The 26,167-nt window shown below is 43.3% G+C and overlaps 1 protein-coding gene across 1 annotated transcript in view; it reads right to left on the minus strand.

Moving 5' to 3' along the window:
- SMARCD2 (SWI/SNF related BAF chromatin remodeling complex subunit D2) overlaps positions 1-26,167 on the minus strand; it is a 109,985-nt gene that overhangs the window by 16,017 nt on the left and 67,801 nt on the right. The window contains exons 5-11 of the mRNA XM_082272568.1: positions 22,748-22,867; positions 18,659-18,754; positions 10,572-10,673; positions 8,694-8,855; positions 8,275-8,372; positions 2,637-2,772; positions 1,261-1,383 (exon numbers count right to left, since the gene is read on the minus strand). Coding sequence (XP_082128694.1) covers positions 1,261-1,383; positions 2,637-2,772; positions 8,275-8,372; positions 8,694-8,855; positions 10,572-10,673; positions 18,659-18,754; positions 22,748-22,867 — 837 coding nt within the window. The remainder of the gene's footprint in view (positions 1-1,260; positions 1,384-2,636; positions 2,773-8,274; positions 8,373-8,693; positions 8,856-10,571; positions 10,674-18,658; positions 18,755-22,747; positions 22,868-26,167) is intronic.

Below are 26,167 nucleotides of genomic sequence, written 5' to 3' on the forward strand. Positions count from 1 at the left end.
AACACTAATAATGATAATGCTACATTTCACAACATTCCTGTGCTTTTAACCCCTTTCATGCCTGCAAATTGTAGATTAACATCCCCCTGAAAAATGACCTGTGCTAAAGATAGGTTTATGTCCTCTCTTCTAGAGGTAGCAGCAACAGTTTGCATAGATGCTGTTGGAATTGCAACAGCATGTACTATGCACTCTGAACTATAGATGGCGCTGTAGTTAAATACTAGTATCTGTGTGTTTATACTGTAAATGCTTGTATATTCTACACCGTATGTTTTTTTCTCTCTCCTGTAATGCTGTTCTCACACATGTATGCTGTTCTCCTATGCAAGTAAAGCTGAATTCTACATTCTTCAAGTTCTCAGTGCCTCATCTTATCACATAACAAACAGATTTCTACCTGTCAGACCAATCATTTGATAATTATGTCAGCTATGACATGCTGATCACATGTAGGCTGGAGTAGTATGCATTCATAAAATAAGCCTTTAGCCTGCAGTGTGCCCCAGTTTAATACCGTAAGGGCCCCTTCACACCACACAGCGTGTTATTGTGTGCATAACCTCCACCCTGGTCTGCATTTTGAATTTGTGCTACCATGCTTTATTAAAATGCATTGCAGTGTTTCTTTTTTTTTTCCAACTTGTATGTGATTCTTATGCACTGCAGTGTGTTGTGATCTGTTAAAGCACATCAAAACACGATGTGGAAAATGCTACCCTTCCTACTGTTGTTCAGCCCAACACAGAGCATTGCTGTGAAATGAAGCAAATTGCCTTGTTCTTGCATTGGGCACCACACCAGTAGCAACACTACTGGTGTGAATCAGCTCTAATGGTTAGATACAATTCCAGTAGTAAGAACAATTATTAATTGATTCTAAAAAGTAAAAGAGTTTTTTTTAATAAAACTGCAAATCAAATAAAGGCCGTATATATGTCCTTTAAGAAATATATAAAAATAGTTTGGTGAGCAAATTATTTATAGAATTATAGTCAAGTTAACTGAACCACACTGACACTACTACATTTTCCCAGGGATTCTAAGTGCCAATGACCTCACAAAAGGGTAATAGTCTGCTGCAAATGATCCTAAAACACGGACCCAGGGGCACTACACAAACCTTATTTCAGTGACTGCGTTTTGCTAAGTATGACTGCGCAGACAACCAAAATGTTTAGTATTTGCAGAGAGCTAATTTGTACTGCTTTATCCTTCCCGTCTACAGTATGTGTTTTGCCCTTGTGATGTGCAAATCACCTTGAGATCCCTGCTTTGAGATTTTAGCCAGTCTTGGATAAATTCCTGAGGGTCGTTGCTAAAGCTTAACATGAAATCCCTCTGTGTCTTCAGCTGGTTGATGGATTCAATCGTCTCATGAATCTAAAAAAAAAAACAAAAACAAAATAAACACAGATAGCAAGTATAAGGGCCCGTTCACACAGGGCGGATCTGCTCGGCGGACACCGCTGGCTCAGCAGGGATTGCTCCGTTGATCCCCGCTGAGCAGGCGGATGACAGGTCCGTCTCTGCTCACTGTGCAGAGACGGACCTGTCAGAGCCCGCTCTCCTCTATGGGGAGATCGGATGAAAACGGACAGCATATCCATTTTAATCCAATCCTATCCGATACGACGCGCTGGACGAATGGAGAACGTATCGCCATCCATCTGTTTTATGCGGATCTTGTTGGATCGGATGACACATCTTCGCTGACATCCGCCTCTCCATAGAGGAGAATGAGTGACCCGATCAGGTCTGCCTGAAAAATAGACAGACGGCCTTATTGGTCCGATCACGTGAAAGGGGACTAAAAGTATAAAGTGACATAGGTAATCTGAAACACCAAATCTCTTTGCAAGATGCCAGACTGGAATGGGACAATTGCCCAGATATTTTAGCTTACCCTCTCCTCTACATTCATCTTTTATTTGCATAGAATCTATTAAAACATCAGTCAACATTTTCTACAATTTTGGAGAAGAGAAGATGGTACAATAAATGCAAACACACTTTCATCAATATATTTCTTTTGTGTGTCAAATACTATATAAGAGTAAACTAAGAGGAACAGGGCTGTCTTACCGAATGGGCATGCTGGGCAGTTGCCCGGGGGCCCCACTTGCCCAGGGGGCCCCCACCTGCCCAGCGACCCAGCCCCAGCCAAGCATTAGTCCCGATTAGTCACGATTTCCGTGTGTATCCCACTGCCGAACTTAGCAGATGGCAAGCGCCTGTTGGCCCTGCGCTGCTGTCAGGCCACTTGGGCTATAGAGGGGGAGCCCACAACTGCAGGAATGCCTGTTCGCCTCCACGGGAACAGGCACACACAGGACAGTCGAGTTTTACTGCCATCCGTGTGTGTGTTCACCTGACCCAGCCGCCGAACTTGGAAGCTGCCATTAACCTGGCACTGCTGTACCAATAAATATCGCCTTATCCATAATTTGCATTTTTATTCTTGTGGGTGATTGTGTAGACAGGGCCCCAGTGCACTGCATTGCCCAGGGCCCTTTAATGCTCTTAAGATGGCACTGAAGAGGAAACTCGGGTACAAATCTATCTGTTTAGGAAACAAACTCCGTTTTGAACTGTTGTTCAAAACTGACAAAATTAGCAGTGTGGGTAAATCTAACCTTGACATCCAGGTTGGCGATCTCCTGCTGGTTAGTAGTTGATTGAAGAAAGTTGCTCATTTGGGCCTTTAAGGGGTCATCCACCTCCACATCAATATCGTAACACGCTGTCTTCTTCTGATCATTAGGGTCCACACTAAACCAAATGGGTAAATGAAAGCATTAAAAACAAACTGATTCATATGGAATAACTACTAATGACACTAGTAAGGAACCAAATTAATCATTGCACCATTGATATTTCAGTTTTGCGTGGGTGATGGTTTAAAGAAGCTCCTAATATTTTAATACTTTAATGGGAACATTTTAGGGGATAAATATATAGGCTGTCGCTGCTGGGATCTCTTTCTAAAAAAAGTTGCCTGGCTGTGATGCTGATGTTTTGCCTCCAATACTTTCTAAGTCACTGACCTGAAATAAATTCTGAAATAAGGAATTACTGACCTCTGAAATATAACAACCAAAGTAACAGGAGTGGTGGAACCCCCCAGACCATACTCATTTAAATTTTTCTCATCCCCTATTTATAAATCAAATAACAAAACTCCTCCAGTCCCCCAAAAGAGGGGAGAATATGCTCCCCTCTTTTGGGAGACTGGGGGGGGGGGGATTTTTTATTTGACTCCAAAATATAATCAGGTGACCTCTAGTTGGCTGGCAGTCAAGGTAATCCTTTTTTGGTGTATTCGGAGTCAGACTCGTTACATGCTTGTAGTAAGTGGAGTCAGATTTGTTCTGTGCTGGTGACTCAAAAAGTGCTGTATTGTAGCCATTAGAAGGGCATGGCAGTCAGGCAGGGTGCCATTTCTGTCTTATCTTCAGGATGTTTCATGCCAGTAGAAGCAGATGGACTATTTCCAACCTGTATCTCACTCTGTTCTCTGGAATGTGTGGGTATATGGCTGTGGAACTTTCATTAGTGTTTTGATTCCTGACTGTGTCTTTTAATAAGACCTAATAAATATATTGATGATTTTATTTTCCTTCATAAATTCTTTATTTAAATAGCGCCAGCAGAGTAACCAACAAAACATCTGTGAACTGTGTAATATAAAAAGGCAGCGATACAATGCTTTTTTAATAAAATAAATAGTATGTTCTCCTAGAAAAAAGAGGCCAACTATAAAGCCTAGTTTTTAAAACAGAACTTCAATGGTGGCTGTATAAATAACAATGTGGGGGGGAGTCTTTGCTCTTCCTATTTCCTTTTATCTTTGATGGCATTAACAGGAGAGAGTGGAGTAATGGGAAAATATGATTAATGTTCTTTAGGCTAAAGGTGTAGTTTATGGGATATATGGTGAAAAAAAGAAGAGAAAGATGAGAGAGAGGGAGAGGGAAGAAAGAAAGGGAAGAAAGAGAGGGAGAGGGAAGAAAGAAGAAGAGAGAGAGAGAGGGAAGAAAGAAGAAGAGAGAGAGAGAGAGGGAAGAAAGAAGAAGAGAGAGAGAGAGAGGGAAGAAAGAAGAAGAGAGAGAGAGAGAGGGAAGAAAGTTGAAGAGAGAGAGGGAGAGGGAAGAAAGTTGAAGAGAGAGAGGGAAGAAAGAAGAAGAGAGAGAGAGAGGGAAGAAAGAAGAAGAGAGAGGGAGAGGGAAGAAAGAAGAAGAGAGAGGGAGAGGGAAGAAAGAAGAAGAGAGAGGGAGAGGGAAGAAAGAAGAGAGAGGGAGAGGGAAGAAAGAGAAGAGAGAAGAGAGAGAGAAGAGAGAAGAGAGAAGAGAGAAGAGAGAAGAGAGAAGAGAGAAGAGAGAAGAGAGAAGAGAGAAGAGAGAGAGAGAGAAGAGAGAGAGAGAGAGAAGAAAGAGAGAGAGAGAGAGAAGAAAGAGAGAGAGAGAGAGAGAGAGAGGGAGAGAGAGAGAGAGGGAGAGAGATATCTGGGTAATTACACTGAATGCCTCCTTAGGGCACTTTCACATGGGACCGATCCGGGTTACAGTTACAGTACCCTCAATTGTCCTTTTATGGAACGGTGGATGTAAACAGATGTGTCCGTTTATATCCGATATAAAAAGATGGATGGGGGATCCGTTCCCCATCCATCTAGCGGATTGGATCGGATGACAGTCGGATGTAAACGAACAGGTAATCCATTTACATCCGCCCACCCATAGAGTAAAGCGGGCTGTGTCCGTGTCTGCTCTGCATTAGTGTAGTGGACGCGGACCTGTCGTCTGCCTGCTCAGCAGGGATCACTGGAGAGACCCCCCAGTGTGAAAGAGCCCTAAGGTGAGTGCATGCATTTTACTTTTCTTTGTTGGACCATATGCAGTATATTTTAACATTTTAAAGCTGAACTCCGGGAAAATTTAAGGTCCCCCTTGTAGTGGGGCTGCCCCTGCATTGCAATAATGAACTGCTCATTTAGTCTAGGAAATTATAAAAGCACTTTTAATTACCCGATCCTCTGCTCCTCCAGCAGAAGGCACTCCCCTCCACTCTCATTGGAGTCCTTATATCCAGTGCGGGTCTTTTGTCCCCACACTAGTCTTGATGACATCAAGGGGCATACAGGAACTAGTCTAGCGGCCTGAAAAATCCTGCAAGAGTGGAGGATCAGGTAAGTAAAACTACTTTACCTTGTCCCCTTAGACATAAATAATTGCAGCCAGACTGCAATGGCGTACTTTTAAAGAGATGTATGGGTTAACAAAAAAAAATGACACTCACTGTCACTGAGGTGGATGCAGCATTGGTCCGATGATGCATCCATCCCCTGCCAGCTCTAGGAATGTTCTCAGTATTGTGTGAGCAGAGAGCTGGTGACCGTCAGTCTCAGGTTATCTGCTCTGCACCCCCCCCCCCCCCCGCGCTCACTGGAGCGCTAGGCTAGGGTGGGGCTGGGAGAAGCTGGCTTAGACTTCAGCGGAACGTTGAGCCAGCTGTCTGTCCAGGCTTCTGGGTGGATCCCCAAGAGAAGTATAGCCAAAGGAGCTTGCACTTGGTATGCACTAAGATCTCCCTTTAAGGGTGTTTAAAAGATAAAAAAAAACAGGAAACAGATGAAGGCACAGCAAATATTATGCACACCATGTAAGTGTATAAGTGTCAGCCACAGGTACATTATACCCTGTCAGAACTTTCACTTAACAAACCAGATTTGGAGAATCCTAAAGGGAAGTCATTTTAGTACAAATCAATGCTGAGCCAAGCTGAGCCAAGCTGAGCATATGTTGCCTGTCAGAGGGAAACGTGTTGAAATTTAAGCATGAAGTTTCACTTCTTTAAAAACACATATGCTTCCTGTTGTTCAGTAAGCAGCATACTGGTGTTTTTTTTTTTTGTTTCTCCATATACCAATCTGAAACTGATTAATCTGTGAAATCTCTGTTTTGTGTGTGTGGGGGTTTTATGTAGATTGCAGTTGGGTGTCTAGAAAACATTCCGAAAATAGGCAAATCCCCCTGCATTAACATACAGTATGTGCTTTCTAAAACAGAAGGCACTACAGCCCATAATCTCTATCAACATAAGACATCTGTCTTATAAAATGAGGGAAGAATGTATAGTATTGCCTGCCTTTCACAGTTCACTTTGCATGTTTGTCTATTGCACTCGGTAGTGTTCAATTAAAGCACAGCTGTACTTTTGTAATAAACCCAACGCTGTAAAGGAGAATGGTAATGGAGACAGACGCTGTATTTGGTTCTTCCAGTAGAGGGAGTTTTAATGTACGGTATTTTGGAACCGCCATACGTACTGCTTGCAGGCACCAGCGGGTGTGCTACTAAAAGGCAACATGACCCGGGAATGCCCAGAACTAGGTTAAATGTGTACATCAACCAAACCACTTTCTGAAGTTTGACCACCCTCTCCCCTCAACCTCCACTGACACACTAACTAGGGGACATGCTGGAAATTAACCACTTAAGTCCCAAAAGATTTTACCCCCTTCCTGACCAAGGCCTATTTTGCGATTCGGCACTGCGTGACTTTAACGGACAATTGCGTGGTCGTGCGACGCTGTACCTAAACAAATTTGATGTCCTTTTTTTCCCCACAAACAGAGCTTTCTTTTGGTGGCATTTGATCACCTGTGCGATTTGTTGATCATGCACTATAAACAAAAAAAAGAGCGTAAATTTTGCAAAAATAACAATATTTTTCACATTTTTTTTATATGAAATTCCCCCCAAAAAAATTTAAAAATCTAAATTTTTTAACATTTTTGGCCAATCTGTTTTATGCTACCTATGTTTGGTAAAAAAAAAAAAAAAAATCGCAAAAAGCGTATTTTGATTGGTTTGTGGAAAAGTTATCGCGTTTACTAACAAAGGGAAAGATTTTTGTCATTTTTGTTGTTTTGTTTTTAACGCGTAATGGCGGCGATCTGCGATTTTTTTTGCGGTACTGCGACATTGCGGCGGACAGATCGGACCCTTGACTGACATTTTTGACACTTTTGGGGTTACCAGTGACATTTCTAAAGTAATCAGTGCTATACATATGCACTGTTACTGTAAAATTACACTGGCAGTGAAGGGGTTAACTTTTGAGAGGGAGGGGTTATGTGTGTCCCTAGGGGCGTGATTCTAACTGTGATTGGCTGTGGCTTGTGCTGTAGGAACAGTGATCAACGGTCCTACATAGTAGAACCGTATGATCACCTTTCATACACAGGGGAGAATGACAGGCGGCTTTGTTTACATCACCTTTCTCCCTCTCCCCCGACGATCACCGAGTGACTGGCGGACATCGGGTCCGCCGGTCACACGCACGGGGGGGGGGGGGGGGTCTGTGACCACGCGGGAGCAGGAGCGCGCCTCCGGGGGCGCGCGCTCGCTCACTAGACCCTCACAGGCTAGCGACGTAGATCTACGTCGCTCCGCCTGTGAGGGGCTGACTGCCGACGTAAATAGTCCTGCGGCAGTCGGCAAGTGGTTAAGGGGGCTCTACTGTGTACATGAATTACATACAGAGTAAAAAATTTTTTAGGTGTATACAAGTGATAGATTTACTTTACATGTGCTCCAGTACTGTAAAGGAGCACAGCCTCGTTAGATCTGAATCCTTAGCTTTCCCAGGATTCCGTAAGAAGGCCCATTGACATCACCCTGGCCTAGGTAGGTGCACCAGAAATCAGTATAATGTATTTTTTTACATTTTTCTTCCTGTGTTTTTTATTGCTTTCAGTTAACAAGGGCTGAAAGATAGGCACAAGGTCCACTTTAAAGCAGATTTCCATTGAAGGCAACACAAATGGTTTGCTTTATTCCTCTCAGAAACATATATCTACCTTTATTTTGTTCCCTTCTCTGTTCGGTGTCAGGAGCTGAAGGACTCACTTCCATGTGACAGCGCTGGTCCAGCAACTTGTAATTTAAACAGGGTTTTTTTTTTTTGCTCCCAGGGACTGATCAAGACAGCGGGTGAGCAAAATGAATGTAAGTATATGCTGGGATGGATAAATTAAAGTAAACATATTACTTTGTCCTGTTTAGGCAAAGCACGGGTTCACTTTAAGAGAGGTTTAAAGGTGACAGTTGGCACTATGACTGGGCAGGAAATCAGCAGTCATTGGCATACTAGTTTCACTTTATAGATGCTCATTTCTAATAAGGTCCTAAACTTAAATTTTTATGAGCATTATTATTACTGTGCCATGTACTAACTTGCAGTTCTTTCACTGAAGTGGTCCTTACTCACCTAATGGCGTGGTTAATTATTATGGGATCCGGGTGCTGCAAAAGACTTGCCAGCTTCATGGGAATGTCGGAGAACCTCATTCGGATGCAGTTAAAGATCTGTGTTTGTAAGTACCCAAAAAAGAGAAACACAAAACTGAGCAAATTCAGTATATTTGTGTGTATATTTATTGCTAAGTTTAAAAAACAATATATCTATTCACACAAAGTATTTATGAAGCATATATCTAGAGATAAAATGAACCATGAAGGCCACCGAAGACCATGAAATGCCAAGAGGTGTGACAAATGCATAGGTACACACAAGTGTATTCATTTTGGTAATCGATATATGCAAAGGCCCTGCATGCATGCTAGGGCTTGTCATTCCATAACAATAGGAGAGTCACCCCTGCTGCTCAAGGTTCATGTGTTTCTTACCTGCCTGAAGTATCGGTTACAGTTGATGTACTCCTTCTCATGGCTGTCCTGAAGCTTGTTATTCTTGATGTACAGCCACAGAGCTTGCATGATGTTGGCACGGGTCTGAGTGTGAACACCCAAGAGCCGAGCCAGGCGGGTGTCCAATTTATACTGGGGAGGCTGCCAAAGCACAATGGAAGCCATTAATAAGGAACTGATTGTATCCAGATTATGTACCCTATCTTAGCAACACACTACATGAACAATCAGTTTTATGCAACTTGTACTTATAGAATAAAATATATTTTCCTTATACATATAAGAGGTAAGTACAGAGGTTTATTTACAGGCCATTTTTACCTAAACCTCTTATTTCTGTTTTGCATAGTCCCCAGCAAGCTAACTGACATGCGGTTATAGAATTTTTGGCTTTGTACTACTATTGGAATTCTTTGTTTTCCCTATATGCCATGATCAATACAAAGCCAAATAATTGTGCCATGTGCCTCCATTGACTTATATAATGTACAATAATAAACACGTAACTGAAGATTTACACCTTCATTATGAACTGGTAGGACAGAGTGGGGATAAGTAATACAACCAGATCTTGTTCCTTGCCCAAGCTTGTGATTGGCAAGTGAAAAGAGAAGCAGCTGACTTAAGCCTCGTACACACGCAACGATTGTTGGCCGACCGATCGGCCATCTTTTGTCCAGTGTTGTTGTGTTGGTTGAAATGTGCTCTAGACTGCACACGAATTTTATCGGCCAACAAAAACCAACTTCAGAAGTGATGTCATGTTCTGGTTTACTTTTCGTGTGTTTTTTCTTCTCTGAGCATGCCCAGTCTAAAGCCCCGTACACACGTAGCTATTGTCGGCCGAACGATCGGCCGTCTTTTGTCCGGTGCTGTCCTGTCGGCTGAAAAGTGCTAAAGACTGCACACGAATTTTGTCGGCCAACAACAGCCGACTGCAGAAGTGATGTCATGTGATGGTTAACTTTCCGTGTGTTTTTTCTTTTCTGAGCATGCCCAGTCTTGCTCATCTGCTGTTTGTCGGCCGAATTCTGTACTGACTGACGAACAATCAGCCGTTCTGCTGACGGCCAACAAAAATTTTAAAGTCTGCACGCCAGATTCTGTTCGGCCGAAAATTTGCTGTCGGTTGTCGGGAAGCATCATACTAAAAAGCCGACAATCGGCCGATCAATCGGCGTCCGAATATTTACGGGCCTTTACTCATCACATTTTTGTCTGCCGAAATCTGTACTGACTGAAGAAAAATCAGCCGTTCTGTTGACGGCCAACAAAAATTTTATAGCATGCACACCAGATTTTGTTCGGCCGAGAAGTCGGAGTCGGTTGTCTGAAGCATCATACTAACAAGCCGACAATCGGCCGATCGGACGTTGGCCAAAAATTCACGGCCAACAATCGTTGTGTGTGTACGAGGCTTAAGAGGCTAATAATCTTCAGGTCATTCGGCTCCCTCTTCCAATCAGCATGTTAGGAACTTTTGTCATTGTTAGAAGTACAGGGAAATCAGCGGGCGTAAATCAAAGAAAGCAATAAAGGCATGCTTTTCCTTCTCATCATGTCAAATCTATTTAAAAAAATGTCTGGAGTTGCACTTTAGTTTTGCCCCCAATCTGTGCCAGAAAAATAGCATAGGATATTGGTCTGGTTATTATTATTATTATAATACAGGATTTATATAGTGCCAACAGTTTGCGCAGCGCTTTACAATATGAGGCAAGACAATACAGTTACAATACAATTCAATACAGGAGGAATTAGAGGGCCCTGCTCGTTCGAGCTTGCAATCTAGAAGTATTACAACAGATGGAATTATTTTTTTAACTTTGCAAAAACTCAACATCTCAGTGTCCTTACTTGGTGGTCCAACATTAGAAGCAAGGTGCATTTCACGTTCACATCCCCTGGCCTCTTCACCTGGAATCCATCTGTTTCCTGAGTGGATGCCATTCTGTGCCACTGGAGGGAGAGGAGTTTTCTTGTAAAAATGTATTTAGAGAGTGGACACATCGTTATGATTCTCTCACTTATGTCACGGGATTATTTTTTCCCCATGTATAAAAAATTGCTCTGTGAGCCAAACAAAACAGACACCAGAGGACACTGACACTGCTGTCTAGTAATACCCACATAAACTATTTTATGGTTAATTATTTTTCTTTTAATAGCAATAAAATTAAATGTGTTGGTGATTTAAAACCTTGGATGGCCCACAATGTCCTTCAATTAAACTGTGACAAGACTGAAGTCATGCTTCCCCCCCCCCCCAACATCAATTATGTAACACCAGTCCTAACAGCTTACTGTATCTATAGATGGCGTTGTAGTTGAGCTTCAGTCTAAATTGAAAAATCTAGGGGTATATTTGATGCTAGTTTAACCTTTTATCCACATGTACAAAATGTTCTAAGAATATATTTTTTCCACTTAAGAAACATTGCTCGGCTGTGTCCTATGCTATTATACACTGTAGCTGAAAAGCTGATCCATACATTTGTGATCTCCCGACTTTACTACTGCAATGCTCTACTTGCTGGTGTACCTACATCCACTATTAATCAAGTTCAATATGTTTTATATATCCTGCAGCCAGGATCCTGACTAGGCCTGGTACAAAGTGAGCAAATTACTACTATCCTGGAGTCCTTGCACTGACTACCTGTCAGGTTTCACATAGACCAGGGGTAGGCAACCTTGGCTCTCCAGCTGTGCTGAAACTACAAATCCCATCATGCCTTTGCCTTGGGGAGGCATGCCTGTGGCTGTCAGAGTCTTGCAGTGCCTTATGGGACTTGTAGTTCTACAACAGCTGGAGAGCCAAGGTTGCCTACCCCTGACATAGACTTTAAGAGCCTCTTGCTCACCTTTAAGGCTCTGGCTTGGCAACCCATTAACTCTCTGAACTTTTTACTTACACTCAAAGGGAGACAGAGCTTTCTCCTGCTATACCCTAAAACTCTGGAATTCACTTCCAAAGAACATCAGAAAGTCATCTTCTCTAAACTCATTCAAATCTAAAAACATTTTTCTTTAGACAAGCTTTATTATAAATGTCCCTTTTTTCCTTTAGGTTATCTTGTGTATTTATTGTGTTTTCCTTGTAAAGCGCTTTTAAAAGCTACCTTTGAAGGCGCTAAATAAAAAATTGTTTATTATTATAAAAGTACAGAAATACAAAAGGAATTAATTTAGTACATGCAATCGGTAAAGTGCCATTCAGTGGGTAAAATGAGGTCAGCTTTCATATGTTGTTCAAAAATTAAAATGCTCTAACACTTTATCCTCAGAGGATTGATGTAATATAACCAAATACTCCCCTGAGGAATACATTACTTATAATTGTTTTCTTGATAGCAAGGAGTACTTACATGTACATCATATAACAAACTATTTTAGCATGCTCTGGTGTCTGGTAGAGTTCCCTTCCATTTTCCGGGTCTGCAAAGCTGTGGCAAGTGAGGGCCATGTCAGACTTGATAGTAGTGACAACTCACCAGTGACAGAATTGATAAGAGACTGTTTACAGGTTTTTTGGAGTTGTTCCCTTGCTAGCCAGGGGAGCGAGATGTCATTCCCATTCCAGTGAGATGTCAGCAACGTTCCAGGCTAGCGAGAGAGCAATTCCATAGAGATTAGTGGAAGTCTTCCCTGGGTGACACATGGTCAGCAGAAAAATTGCCTATGTGACATGGCCCTCAATTTCACCACAAGGAGGCTTCTGTTGGCTCAATACTGAATTGTTTTATTTATTGGTTAAAATGTGTCTTTAGACTTCCGGTTCAGGCGCCGCATGAGGAGGAGGTGAGCAGACACAGCTCCCGCTGTACACCTCCCATAAAGCCTGCAAAAAAGCCTGCCTAGCCCCTGGGGGACACACATCTACCCCCACAACACCCGGAGACCCTCACGGATCGATTTGTGGAGCATTCCCACAATCGAACCGTCCCACCTGACCTGCAGCTCTCGGGAGACGCGGCGGCCAGCACAGGCATAATGGTTCCTGCACCTGACATGAGGGACGGCTCCACGCTCTCCCCTCAGCTCCACACAGTGACTCCAGATTCTGTTTCCTCTCCTGTAGACATAGCAAAGATGATGGTTCCCTTGGTGACACCCACCCTGACAGCCACAATAGATATTGCTGTCCAGAGAGGCCGAGAACATTTACACCTGGATTTAAAGGTGCAGGGTCAGAGGATCACACATGCAGAGGAGAGGATCTCTTCATTATAGGGCAATCACACAGCTAACCTAGCCACCCTGGCGCGCCTATCCAACTCTCATAGGGAGATCTGGGAAAAGCTAGAATATCTTGAAAACAGATCATGTCGGAACAATCTCTGGCTCATTGGACTCCCAGAATCGCTCTTTGCTACACAGCTTGCTGAAATATGCGCTACAACCAACCCCAGGCAGCTAGGCCTTTGTTCCCCCATCATGTGTGATTGAACAAGCGCACCTTATCGGCTGACTAAACGACCAGCAAACCATAGTCCTAGTCAGGTATCTCAATTACGCCGACAAAAATGCAATATTGCATAAGTTCCGCCGTTCCCGTTCTCTGACTGTGGATGGCTGTGACATCCTACTCTTCGCTGATTATTCCATAGAGGTGATAAAACAACGCAAAGCTTTTTCTACAATCTATTCCACACTCTACCACAAAAATATCAAATTTACCCTGGCATACCCATGGGTTCTACAAATCCATTCACCTAACCGAGAATACCACACCTTTGCCTCGCCAGAGGAGGCTGAGCACTATAACAATGATGTTTCTGAAATGGACACAAACCAGCATACCCCGCAGAGGATTCCTCTACTGAAGCCATCAAGACTCGCCATCCGCCTCCTCAATATTAACAAAGTCCTAACAAGCTTCCATATAAACTAGGTCGCTTCACAAACCAACCTAAACACCCTGAAATCCGCTGATGACCACTGGCTTCCTGGATTACCGGGTTATGGTTCTGCTATGGTAAATGTACTCTGACCTTCATCTAGTGTTATTATATATGTTACCAGTAATGCTGTTTTTTTTTCTTTACTAGATGACTACTCTGATCTCAATCAGGTCCTGTCGGCCTTCATTCTGGGCCTCTGCTCAATGCTCTTCTCCTGCTGGCTGGCTACTTTCTTGGTGAACTGTACCTCATGTCACTCCCCATCCCCCTGTTTCTCCCTTTGGGTCTCTATTATCATACACCCTATTTCCCCCCAAGATTTATGGGCAGAGCGCTGAGGGGAGAGTTTAGCCAGCAGGAACCTGGCATAGGAGTTGGTCCTCATACGGAAAAAAGAGATGTTCATGACGGTTTTATGGTGTTTTATGCATCTAACTTACAACTTCCTAGTTTTCCGTTCTTTGTGCTTGTTCCTGTTATCTCAATGTTTTACCTGAGCCACTTTTATACCCTCAGAAGCCTCCCAACATCTTGGTGATCCCCAGCTGTAAGAATCGATGCCTGTCAGGAGTTCATATTGTTCAACACCGCTTCTCTACTCATTCTCACAACAGACATGGCTTCTCACAGTGAAGGGAATCACCTAAAGATCGTTTCCTGGAACGTCAAGGGTCTGCGTTCACCAAGTAAGCATATGCAAATTCTTAGACACTTGAAGTGTCTCTGGGCAGATGTGGCATTCCTACAGGAGACCTATCTGTCTGAAGATGATCTGAAAGGACTGCAAAAACTATGAGTTGGATCAGTTTATGGCTCTCCAGCTATGGGCCGTAAAGTCAGTGTAGCGATCCTTCCCCATAAAAAAATCTAAAACACACTGTCTGACACGTTTGGGCTGATATGGTCGGCCGCAAAGTAACCCTACAATTATCCCTAGCCTCCGGTGATTTAACCCTCACCAATATCTATGCATCCAACTCACCTGACATCCCCTTCTTCCAAAACATGTTTTTTTTTTTATATTACAAGCCCCAGATACCTTCCATTTAGTCGGTGGAGACTTCAACTCTGTCATGCATCCTCTTGAGGATTGCACCAGAGGCCTGTCTCACCTTCCTAATGGCCACTCTTCCACGACTTTGGAACCGAACCCACCAGGTTAGCCCAACACATATCATCTGCACAATTCACCAACGTATGGCGAGCCACTCATCCGATTGACCGAGACTTCACGTTTTTCTCTCCCCCTCATAAATCTTTCTCCTGTATTGATTACTTTTTTGCTTTCCCTGCACTCACTCCTTTACTAATAGACCCAACAATTAGTGATATGGTGATCTCTGATCACAGCCCTATTGTTGTTACACTCCCTAATGTCAAACCCTCTTCACAACCGCCCATTTGGCGCTTCCCTTCCTATTTATAAGACAAGATTTCCAACACATGCTGCACTCTGCCTGGGAGGAATATACGTCCACAAATGAAGCACACCTTGTCTCTGATCCAAACCTTTTTTGGGAGGCAGGTAAAGTTTTTCTAAGAGGAAAAATCATTTCATATACCTCTCAATTTAAAAAACATACCCGTCAACAGTTTCAACGAGCCAGTGCAGCACTGCGCTTAGCAAATGAAGCTTAACATGAAACTCGCACTCCACTAGCGATAAAAACATGGCAATTGGCCAAGTCATCCTTTGATCTATGGGCTGAACAACAGGAACCGGCCAAGTCATCATACCATACCCTACGCTACCATAAATATGGACACAAAGCTGGTAAACTACTAGCTAAACTCTGTGCAGGCACTAAATGTCCCACTCATATTACAGCCCTAAAGACCACTACGGGTTCCCTTATCACATCAGTCACTACTAGCTAGGATATATCTACCACGACTCACACAAGCGAACTTAGACGCTCTTAACGCCCCTATTTCTGTAGAAGAGATCAAAAATACCATATCATCCATGTCATCAGCTAAAGCCCCTGACAACTACTCAAACGAATTCTGAAAACTCACCAAAGACTTCATTTCTGACACCTTGAAAGGTATCTTTACATCCATGTGGGAAGGTGGACATTACCTCCCAACGGGCACACAAGCTCCTATTAAAGTAATTTATTAAAAAAAGGGTAACGATGCCCTACACCCAGGATCATATCGACTAAAATCTCTAATAAACGTAGATGTCAAATTCCTCTCCAAAATAGTAGCAGCGCGCTTAGCCCTTTTACCGGTTTTGTAGCCGGTCGCTTGGCGACGTTAAACATTTGTAGAGTTCTACTAGCACTCAAACATGCCAAAAGGCGCCCACAACAGGATGCAGCCCTTATCTCCCTAGACGCAGAGAAGGCTGATGGAGGCATTTGGGCTCTCTGGCCCGATAGTCCAATTACAAATGTACAGAACCCCGACTGCTCGATTAGTTACCCCTGATTTCATCTCGGGTACCATCCCTTTAACAAAGGGAACAAGACAGGGATGCCCTCTCTCCCCCTCCTCTTCAATATTGCAATAAAACCCCTCTCTAGGCTCCTCAACTTCCCTGTGGGCGTCAGTGGTATCACAGTTGGGGACCAAGTCCACCATTCCACTCTTTTTGCGGACAATATTTTGCTATTCTCCACCAACCCTGTGTCTGACTTTGTCAGATTCAGGGAATTATTTGCGGCCAACTTATATTCACACCTCGTTTCCCACCAATCAGGCAAACATCACCTGACTCCATTTAAAAATGGATGCTCATCTTTGAACACAGCAATCTTCCGGAGAAACTCCTCAAAAGCTATCAACACATCCACAAAATTATCGTCTCAGAAACATGGCGAGAGACTCATTTCAAAATAATGCACCGGGCATATCTCTATTTCTGTAATAATCCTGGTGATCCTTCACAAGCTCAATGCCCTTGGTGCAAGACATCGCGACCAACACTACTGCACTGACTATGGGACTGCCCTCTTGATTCTCACCTACTGGGACACTATTCTCACATCCATTTGGGCAGTCAATAAAAGTCGCCTACCCAAAGACCCTCTCACTTGCCTTTTTGGATGTGAACCCTCATCCTCACCTGACACCCCGAAAGCAGGACATGCCCTTTCCTAATGGATCCACATATGCCTATTAACAGCCCGCAGAATTATTTTGGCTAACTGGATAAAACCCACTCCCCCTCGTCTGACGATCGTGAAACAAAAAATACTATTGTTATGCAACCTGGAAGGACTGGATACCATACTGTTAAACTTCCGCTCCACTCAACTTTTTTTCTCAAGGTGGCGAAAATTCTTGGAATATACGCTATCCAAAGAAGATCTGGAATCCATGATCCACCCCTTCAGATACACTGAATGATACTTAAAAAGCAATCTTACCAACTCACTAGGTAAACTTAAAATACAAAACCCTGATGGACCGGGATAACCCGTCTGCCCTCAAGGCATCACATGAGGAAGACCCTTCACCATACTTCCATTTTAGACAGGCTACTCTTACTTACTTCTGTACTATTTTTTGTTCCTTTACTATCACCAGGTATATGTGGATAATTTGGCTTCCACTCCAACTGGTTCTTGGATTCCCATGACCCGCTTATACTACCCCATATATTTCATACAGGTAAACCCCCCCCCCCCCCCTCTTTTTCCCTTTTTTCCTTCTCGTTCTCGCCCATCTATACCTGTTCAGACTGAGGAGTATTATACCAAATTTATTTACCTAATTTGTGGCATTTTGCTATGTATTGTACTTTTTGTCTCATTTAGACATTTGTAATTTGCAAACTGTCATATGAATTCAACCTGTTTCTTGTATCTCAAACTCCAATAAACATATTTAAAAAAAATGTGTCTTTAGGCAAAACTTTTATTTCTAGCAGGGAAGAACTAGAACCTCTGTCAGGTTTTCCTGCTGTTGGAGACTCTGCTAGATAGATTTTACTCCAATAGCAACACTAACAGAAGTAAAAAAAAAATGTTTTCTAGTTAAGGTAGTTAAGTAGGGGAATGCTAGAATCCCAGTTACAATGATATTGTAGTGCGTTTCACTGTTGCAAATTTTCCCTCGCTTCCTGTCTGATAAAACCATGTCCCCAGAACAGAAAGTGAGGGAAAATCTCTCTAACAGAGCCCCAGATAGCAGTAAAACTTGATAGAGGTTCTACCATTTTCTTACTCCATCCAGAACAAAAAAATGTTTTGGCTATAGATACACTTTAACATTTATATGGACTTTATTTGGTGTATTATATTATCATGGGTGAACCAGTACAATTTAGCAGAGGGGTGAGCCACGGGCAAAACATTTTTTTAGATGGAAGTCTTGGTCAATAACAGCCATTTTCAACCTTGGTGCCCAGGCACCCTGGGGTGCCTTCAGGTTTCTTCAGGGGTGCCTTGGCAAAATGCCTAAAAATTGCCCAAAAATTGTATTTAAGCCAGCAGGTGGATAAAGCCTTCCTTCTAGTTGCACAAAGGTGTTCACTGTGCACAGGTGTTCACTGAGCATCCTAGCAACTGCTGGCATCCTAACAACCATATATGTCATTGGTTGCAAAGGAGGAGGTCAAGCACCTGCACAGCCTCCTTGTTTGCCCCTCCCCTGCTCCTCTCCATCAGCATTGGGGGTCACATTAGCTAAATGAGGTAGAGAAATTTAGGGAGAAAAGAAACATTGAAATAAGTCAGTATCAGTGTGCAAAGGTGTATTTGCATTGAAAGAATAAATCAAACCCTAACGTTGGGTACCCTACATGTGTGGATGTTGCTACGATATATAAAACTATTATTTAGTTTTTTTTTTTTACATTTTAGAATGGGATGCCGTGAGATAATGCAGAATTTTAAAGGGTGCCTTGAATAAAAAAAGGTTGAGAAACCCTGCTCTATAAATATAAACTGAGCCACCGAGGGTAAAAAAATGTGAATTTGTTGTATTCAGTGATTCATTGAACAAAACTCTTTTTTTTTTCAATATGCATGTAATGCTTTTTGCTTATGATTTAAGAACAGGATTTCTTGCAGTTGTTATTTTACTCACCTCCACCAAGTGGTTGTCTGGCCCATAAAGATCTTTATCCAGCTCGATAACAAGGCTCTTAAAGAATGAAGAGAACTTCCTCTTCTGCTTACTGGGCTGTTAAAATACAGGAAAAATCTGGCTGTTACACCATCATACCGATCAAAGCTTCTCCAGACCACCTATATAACGGCTGTTATCTACTTATCCCGCCCAGAAACTGAATAACACAGAATGGGCCCCTAGTCAAAGTAGCAGCGTTGGTACCCCCATCCCTTTATTTGACAATGAAAAGGGTTGCAGCAGGTACATAGATACCTCCTCATCTGAATTATCTGTACTGGCATGGCCCTTGGTCTTTCTTCTGATGTCAAGTGCATCCTTCCCTGTGAAGTGACAAGCAGGTGCACAACTTTGACCAGTTGCGCTACCAGCCCGGTTTACTGCAGGAACATGACTGCATGACATCAATGGGGTCCTAGGCTCTAGGTAGCCCAATGCCCAGTGCTGCTTGAACTGAATAACATTTTTGTTTTATAAAATAATGGGGTTTTTGGGAATTTTACATTATTTTGCCAGTTAAAGAACACATTTAAAATGGAGAGTGGTTTCTATAATTTGCATGACATCCCAAAATGCACCTGCATTTTATGGTTTTTGCAACCATAATTTTAAAACACAATACAAGAAAAGAACATTAACGGTTATGGTTTACATTTTCAAGCAGGAAGGAAAAAAGTTTTGTGTTTAGGGTAAACTGGGGATTGTAAAAGTATCCACCAACTTTCCCATTACTACAAGTATAGCCTTAGATGCAAATATCACTCAGTTCCCTTGGCTGTAAATTGTGTTGGTTACATGAGGTAAAGGAATAGGAGGAAATTTTTACGCTGTAATCATAAAATTGTGAGCGTCTCAGATGTCTTGCAATGTCTTTCCTAACACTGCAGAAAACACATCCCGATAGAAGGAAAAACCTGTCACATGTCCTGTCAAAGTCATGTGATTAGTGTCCTCCTCCTCCCAGCATTTTTTCCTCTATTTTTTAGAAGTCACAGTACACAAATGTAGATGGCGCAAGAAGTGGGCAAAAGCTGAATCCACAAGGCAAAGCTGGTAAAACTCAAATCCAACAGTGGTAATGAATCATAAACATAAGCAGTATTCAGAAGACAGCTCCTGGGAGATATGAAGAGATCTCTGCAGCAAAAACAAAATAAACAGACAGCACCACTATGGGTGCAGAATCACAACTCAACAATTTCATTACAAACAGTAGGCAACTCACATTTAGGAGATAAACAAAGCGTTTATCAGACCCACCAGAATTGGGATGGCCGCTGTCTAATGGAAATGTCCCATTCTCTGGCTCTGTGGGGCTCCTTGCACCCAAGATCAGAGCAGGAAGCTGTAATGTCCTTATTTGAGTGAAGCAGTGGATCCCCTTGGACCGTTCACCCCTACATGAGGCAGCGGCCACCCCGATCCTGGCGGTTCTGAAAAGCGCTTCTTTTATCTGCACCCAGGGTGATGCTGCACCCAGGGTGATGCTGCATCCAGGGTGATGCTCTCTCTGTTTATTTTGTTTTTCCTCCATTTATTAGAATAGACCAGGAAATTCTGAGTTTTGAAAATGACCAATCAGATCAGCCCATACTACTGCTTATAAAATTGGTGTCCTTGAGTAATCTTCCCTCCCATCACTACTTATATTGTTATTATCTATTCCTATTATGCTTTGTGTCCCATTTCTACTATAAGGGACATATTTTATAGGCTAGAACAGTGACAAGTTACATCCCACCAAAACCTGGTACTAATTTTCCTAACATAGCTGAATTAGTGTAAGAGAATTTTAGATACTGTTGGTTTGTGATCGGTAATGGCTTATTCACATAAGCCCTAAGGTTTACACAGGAGTTGAAAATAATAAGCCTCACAAAACATGCAAAACAGCATTAGTTTTACATTTAAGACATGATTTAGGAGCACTTTAGTAGCATTAGAAAGCCCTTTTGAAGCCCTTAGAATGTCTGCTTTTTTTTTTTTTTAAGGAAAACAATGGAGGAGCCTTGCCATAGTGCTACACAAAGGCAGGCTAATCACCTTACAAGCATTCATAATGCATTTGCAGTGTGCTTCCCTTGATTTGAATCAAAATTTGAATGGCAAAATATTGGATGCTGCAACAGAATCAAAATGGAAGCAATGTGATAAAAAAGCACTATGCGTACTAGATCAAATACTATTCCTGTGAAGAACAGGCATTTGCAAAGCATTTGGAGAACTTAATTAACAAAGTTTTGCAAGTTGCAACAGAATCAGGTGAACTCCCGTTTTTTACTGCTGTGTGAATAAGTATACAAAGAAGGGGGTTGTGGGACTTTAAATGAAACACATGATCGTGTGAACTATGCGCCTCTATTCCTGTTCATAATTAGGAGAAAAAAAAAGGAAGGTTGGGACTTTAAAATTAGGTGTGTGACACAGCTAGTAGAATTGATACACAACATCACATTTATTATTTCATAAGGGTACATGTGAAAAACATAACACGTTACAGAATTGAAAACTGTTAATGTGAGCTGATATGCATTTCCCAAATACAGGTTATAATAAAACCAATCCTGCACAAAATTCCATTGAAAGATTTGATTGTAAATGCATGATAGTATGATAACTGCATCAAACAGGCTTGACGCGTTTCGTGGACTGTGTTCAACTTCCTCAGGCATATGATGCATATCTGCAAGAAATATATGTATATAGAAATACCAATATGGTCTGATAAATGGAAGGGGGGGGGGAGAGGAAGGGGGAGGAAAAACCCATCCCCAAACAATTTGCATTTCAGCTCAAATGTGACGTTGAAAATTGGACTTGGCCAACATCAGTTCACATTTACAGTTTTCAATTCTGTAACCTGTTATGTTTTTACATGTCACAAAAAAACAAGGAATTTCTGCGCTACAAATATGACAATTTGATAAGGTGATATAAAGTATAAGTGTGTAAGCAGCTTTCACAGACCTATAGAAAAAAGTCCAAAGCAAATATATAAACAAATGTGTAGCGCTTACAATAATATGTCAAAGTGGAACTTGAATCAGTGAAACCATAATTCTAAATAAGTACCAAGTCCAAAAAAGTTCATATATAAAAAAATGTGAAAAAACTTGTGCATAAAGGAAAACCACAAGTCCCAGCATGCAGATGAGAGTATCAATCCTCTATGACAGATGAGAAGAAGCCACCAGTGGAATAACACAAAAAGGGGAATGGCTGCTTACCAGAGGCGGTTGGCTATCCAAATGAATGGAAAAGCCAAAAAGCGCTTGTAAACAATGGTAGACCACCGGATATAGATCATCTGACACGGCTGCTCAGGTCAACTCACAGGAGGGCACATAGGGTCCATATACATGAGGAAGTAACAATAGCACATAGCGTAATATTGTTTAATATTCGTTTGCTTGAGCCGGCTTTGGGGCGTGGACCAGACGCTACGACCACGCCCCCAAGCCGGCTCAAGCAAACGAACGCTGTGGCGTTTGCTTTCCTACCTAGGGCACCCTATGTGCCCTCCAGTGAGTTGACCTGAGCAGCCGTGTCAGATGATCTATATCCGGTGGTCTACCATTGTTTACAAGCGCTTTTTGGCTTTTCCATTCATTTGGATAGCCAACAGCCTCCAGTAAGCAGCCATTCCCCTTTTTGTGTTATTCCACTGGTGGCTTCTTCTCATCTGTCGTGGAGGATTGATACTCTCATCTGCATGCTGGGACTTGTGGTTCTCCTTTATGCACAAGTTTTTTCACATTTTTTTATATATGAACTTTTTTGGACTTGGTACTTATTTAGAATTATGGTTTCACTGATTCAAGTTTCACTTTGACATATTATTGTAAGCGCTACACGTTAGTTTATATATATGCTTTTTACATGTACATTTATGAAACAATAAATGTGTCATTGTGTATCAATTCTACCAGCTGTGTCACACGCCTCATTGAAAGTCCCAACCTTTCTTTTTTTCTCTTAGTTGTGTGAATAAGGGCCAAAGTGTTTCTTACATTGTCAAAATCATTACAATGTTACAATCTTACTCACATCATCCAGCAGTTTTCCTTCAACCCGCAGCTCCCAGGAACTGACTCTCTCTGCTTCATCTCCCTCAGGTTTCCCGGGAGTGTATGTGTTGGAAATATATATCCTCAGCTTCCGCTTTTGCTAAAGAGTGAAATTCTTTGTCAGAAACTCGTGTCTCAGGCAGTGTGAGATCTGCAATTACTTCATCTAATTATACAACCTCTCAAACAACAGGCAGATCAAAAGCGCACTTTTGGTCTTGGATAATGAGGATAAGGGACAGATTTGTAAAAATAGAATTAAAACCAGAGCACATCAACCAGGCTTCATCAAGATGCTGCCTTCTCCATCAAAGCTTAAAAAGCAGCAAGAAACTCCTTTTTTTTTTTTTTTTTTTTTACAGGCAGCTAGACTATAGTCACCATTTAAGTGATTACATGGATTAGATTGTAAACTTGTTTGAACAGAACTCTTTTTCCAGATTGTTGAATATTCTCTGTTTAAACAAAAATATACAGTACATCTCTGCCATAATCTACATTTCTTCACATGTAGGGATGATTTACTAAAGGCAACTAGACTGTGCAATTTGCAACTCTGCAAGTGCAATTGCTCTAGAGCACAGGTGTCAAACACAAGGCCCGCGGGCCGAATGCGGCCCTCCAGGCCATTTCATGTGGCCCTCGCACCTCTCCTGCAGCTGCGGCACCCCCCTTGTCTCTGCCCCCACCTCGCCTCTGTAGTCAACAGCAGAGAGGACAGAACTCCTTTGCCAGATCCTGCACATTCCTCTGCGCAGCTGTAGAAAGGCTCCTCTTTGCCCCCCCCCCCCCCAGGACATGGGGGGCTCTGGACATCTAATCCTACAGATATAACCGGCCCTTCGAGGGCAACCATCATGCTGATGCGGCCCGCAATGAAATGGAGTTTGACAACCCTGCTCTAGAGCTTAGGTAATGAGTTAAAGCTTCACTTTTCAATGAATACCCAATCACATGCAAGGAAAATAAAAAAACAGCATTTTTGCTTGCACATAATTGGATGATGGAAGTCAGCAGAGCTTTTGCTCATTTACTAAGCTCTGGAGCAACTGCTCTTGCAGAGTGCAACTGCACTTTGCAAAGTAAACAGTCAATTTGCCTTTAGTAAATCAACCCCTAAATATCTCTAAAACATTGCAAGTACAGGAAAAAAAAGCAATCGATCCTGCCAGGATCCAGCGAGCTCCTAACTGTGTGTAGTGAGTTGACAACACAATGGCAGCTTGTGTTATGTTATGAAGATGAGGAGTGGGAGAGGTGTTCTGTTGTCCAGCAGAAAAAAAATGTGCTATGGCTGACAAAGCTGCTTGAGATTTCAGCAGTGGCAGAATTACTAGGGTCACAAAGGTCGCACTTGCGACTGGGCTCTGGTATTTCGCCACTGTCAGGGCCCCTAGATGGTTGCTTGCCACAGGTCTGTGCGTCTCAGAGCCTGAAATGATAGTTCCCCCTCCCTTGTACGGATGGTAGAGGAGAGAGCCGATCTGCTCCTTCTCCTCCCGCCCCTCTCCTCCTGTGTGCGCACCATGGGAAGTGTGAAGCTAAGCAGCTTAATTTGATTTTTCACACTTCCCTCGGTGCACACACAGGAGGAGAGGGGCGGGAGGAAAAGGACCAGATCGGCTCTCTCTCCTCTCCCATCCGTGCGAGGGAGTAGGGAGGGGGAACTGTCAGGGCAGGCCCTGGGCTGTATGAGAGACACTTTCAGCTCAGAGTCCTGCTGAGGATGCACTGATAGGCAGCACTGAGGGGTACTAATAGGAGGCATTGATGAGCACTGACAGGTGGCACTATTGGGCACTGATTGCAGGCACTGATAGACGGCACTGATTGGCACTAAGAGGTGGCATTGCTGAGCACTGATAGCTGCATTAATGAGCAATGATGGGCAATGATCAGTGCCCTGCTTATCAGTGTAAATAATGTACTGACGTCTTGCCAGTTAATGGCTCTCCTTACCTCACACAGACAGAGCATGGGAGGAAAGGACTGCCGATAACTGGCAAGCCTGTTTACATGTGATCAACTGATCACATGGTAAAGGGCTGCTGTGATTACCCCTTTACCGTGATCCGTGATCAGCTGTGTCCAAAGGACACAGCTGTCAGAGAGTGTGCTGCTTGCGCACCCTAGGGGGCACGTGGGAGGCAGGGTTCTGGGAGGACGTCCATGGATGACATCCCAGAACTGGAGGCCAAGGGCTCGGATGGAAAGGGGAGGGGGGCCCTTCATGGTTTCTTGCTCTGGGGCCCTGAAGATTCTAGTTACGCCTCGGGAAGTAGTGTTGTTCGATTCAACAAGAAGTAGTATTGTTAGCTTAACCACTTACCGCCCGCCCGCCGTCATATGACGGCGGGACGGTGCGGCTATTATCCTGGGCGGGCGTCATATGACGTCCGCAGGAAATGCAGGGCAGGCGCGCGATCGCGGGCGCGCCGCCGTGCACTGCCGGTGTCGGCGTGTCCCCGGGACACAGCCGGTCACCGGCAGGGGGGAAACAGCCAATAGGCATGGCTGTTTCCCACGTGATCGGCTGTGTTCCAATGACATAGCCGATCACAATAGCGGAGCCCGGGAGATGACCGCGCACGCGCGATCCGGAGCGCGCAGCGCGGTCATTTCAGTGGCACAGTGTTCCGTAGGAACACAGCTGTCACCGGCGGTAGTAAACAGTCACTGACATTTTATTCTCTAGGGTCTCTGCTAAAAAAAAATATATAATGTTTGGGGGTTCCAAGTAGTTTTCTAGCAAAAAAAATGATTTTAGCTTGTAAACACCAAGTGTCAAAAATAGGCCCAGTCTTAACCACTTGCCGACCGCCGCACGACTATCTACGTCGGCGGTCAGCCCCTCACAGGCAAACTAACGTAGGGCTACGTTGCTTGCTTGTGAGGGTCTAGGGAGCGAGCGCGCGCGCGCCCCCGGAGGCGCGCTCCCGCTCCCGCGTGGTCACGGACCCCCCCGCGCGTGTGACCAGCGGACCCGATGTCCGCCGGCCACTCGGCGATCGGCGGGGGAGAGGGAGAATGTCAGGCAGCTTGTGTAAACAAGCTGCCTGTCATTCTCCTCGATGCAAAGACACTGATCACATGGATCTACTATGTAGATCCGTTGATCAGTGTCCTTACAGCTGAAGCCACAGCCAATCACAGTAGAAAGCACGCCCCTAGGGACACACACAGCCCCTCCCTCCCAAATAAAGTTAACCCCTTCACTACCAGTGTATTTTTACAGTAACAGTGCATATATATAGCACTGATTACTGTAGAAATGTCACTGGTAACCCCAAAAGTGTCAAAAATGTCAGTCAAGGGTCCGATCTGTCCGCCGCAATGTCGCAGTACCGCAAAAAAAATCGCAGATCGCCGCCATTACGCGTTAAAAAAAAAAAAACAACAA

Source organism: Pelophylax lessonae (genome assembly GCF_965119305.1).
Source record: "Pelophylax lessonae genome assembly, chromosome: 11".
In the NCBI taxonomy this organism is placed as follows: Eukaryota; Metazoa; Chordata; class Amphibia; order Anura; family Ranidae; genus Pelophylax; species Pelophylax lessonae.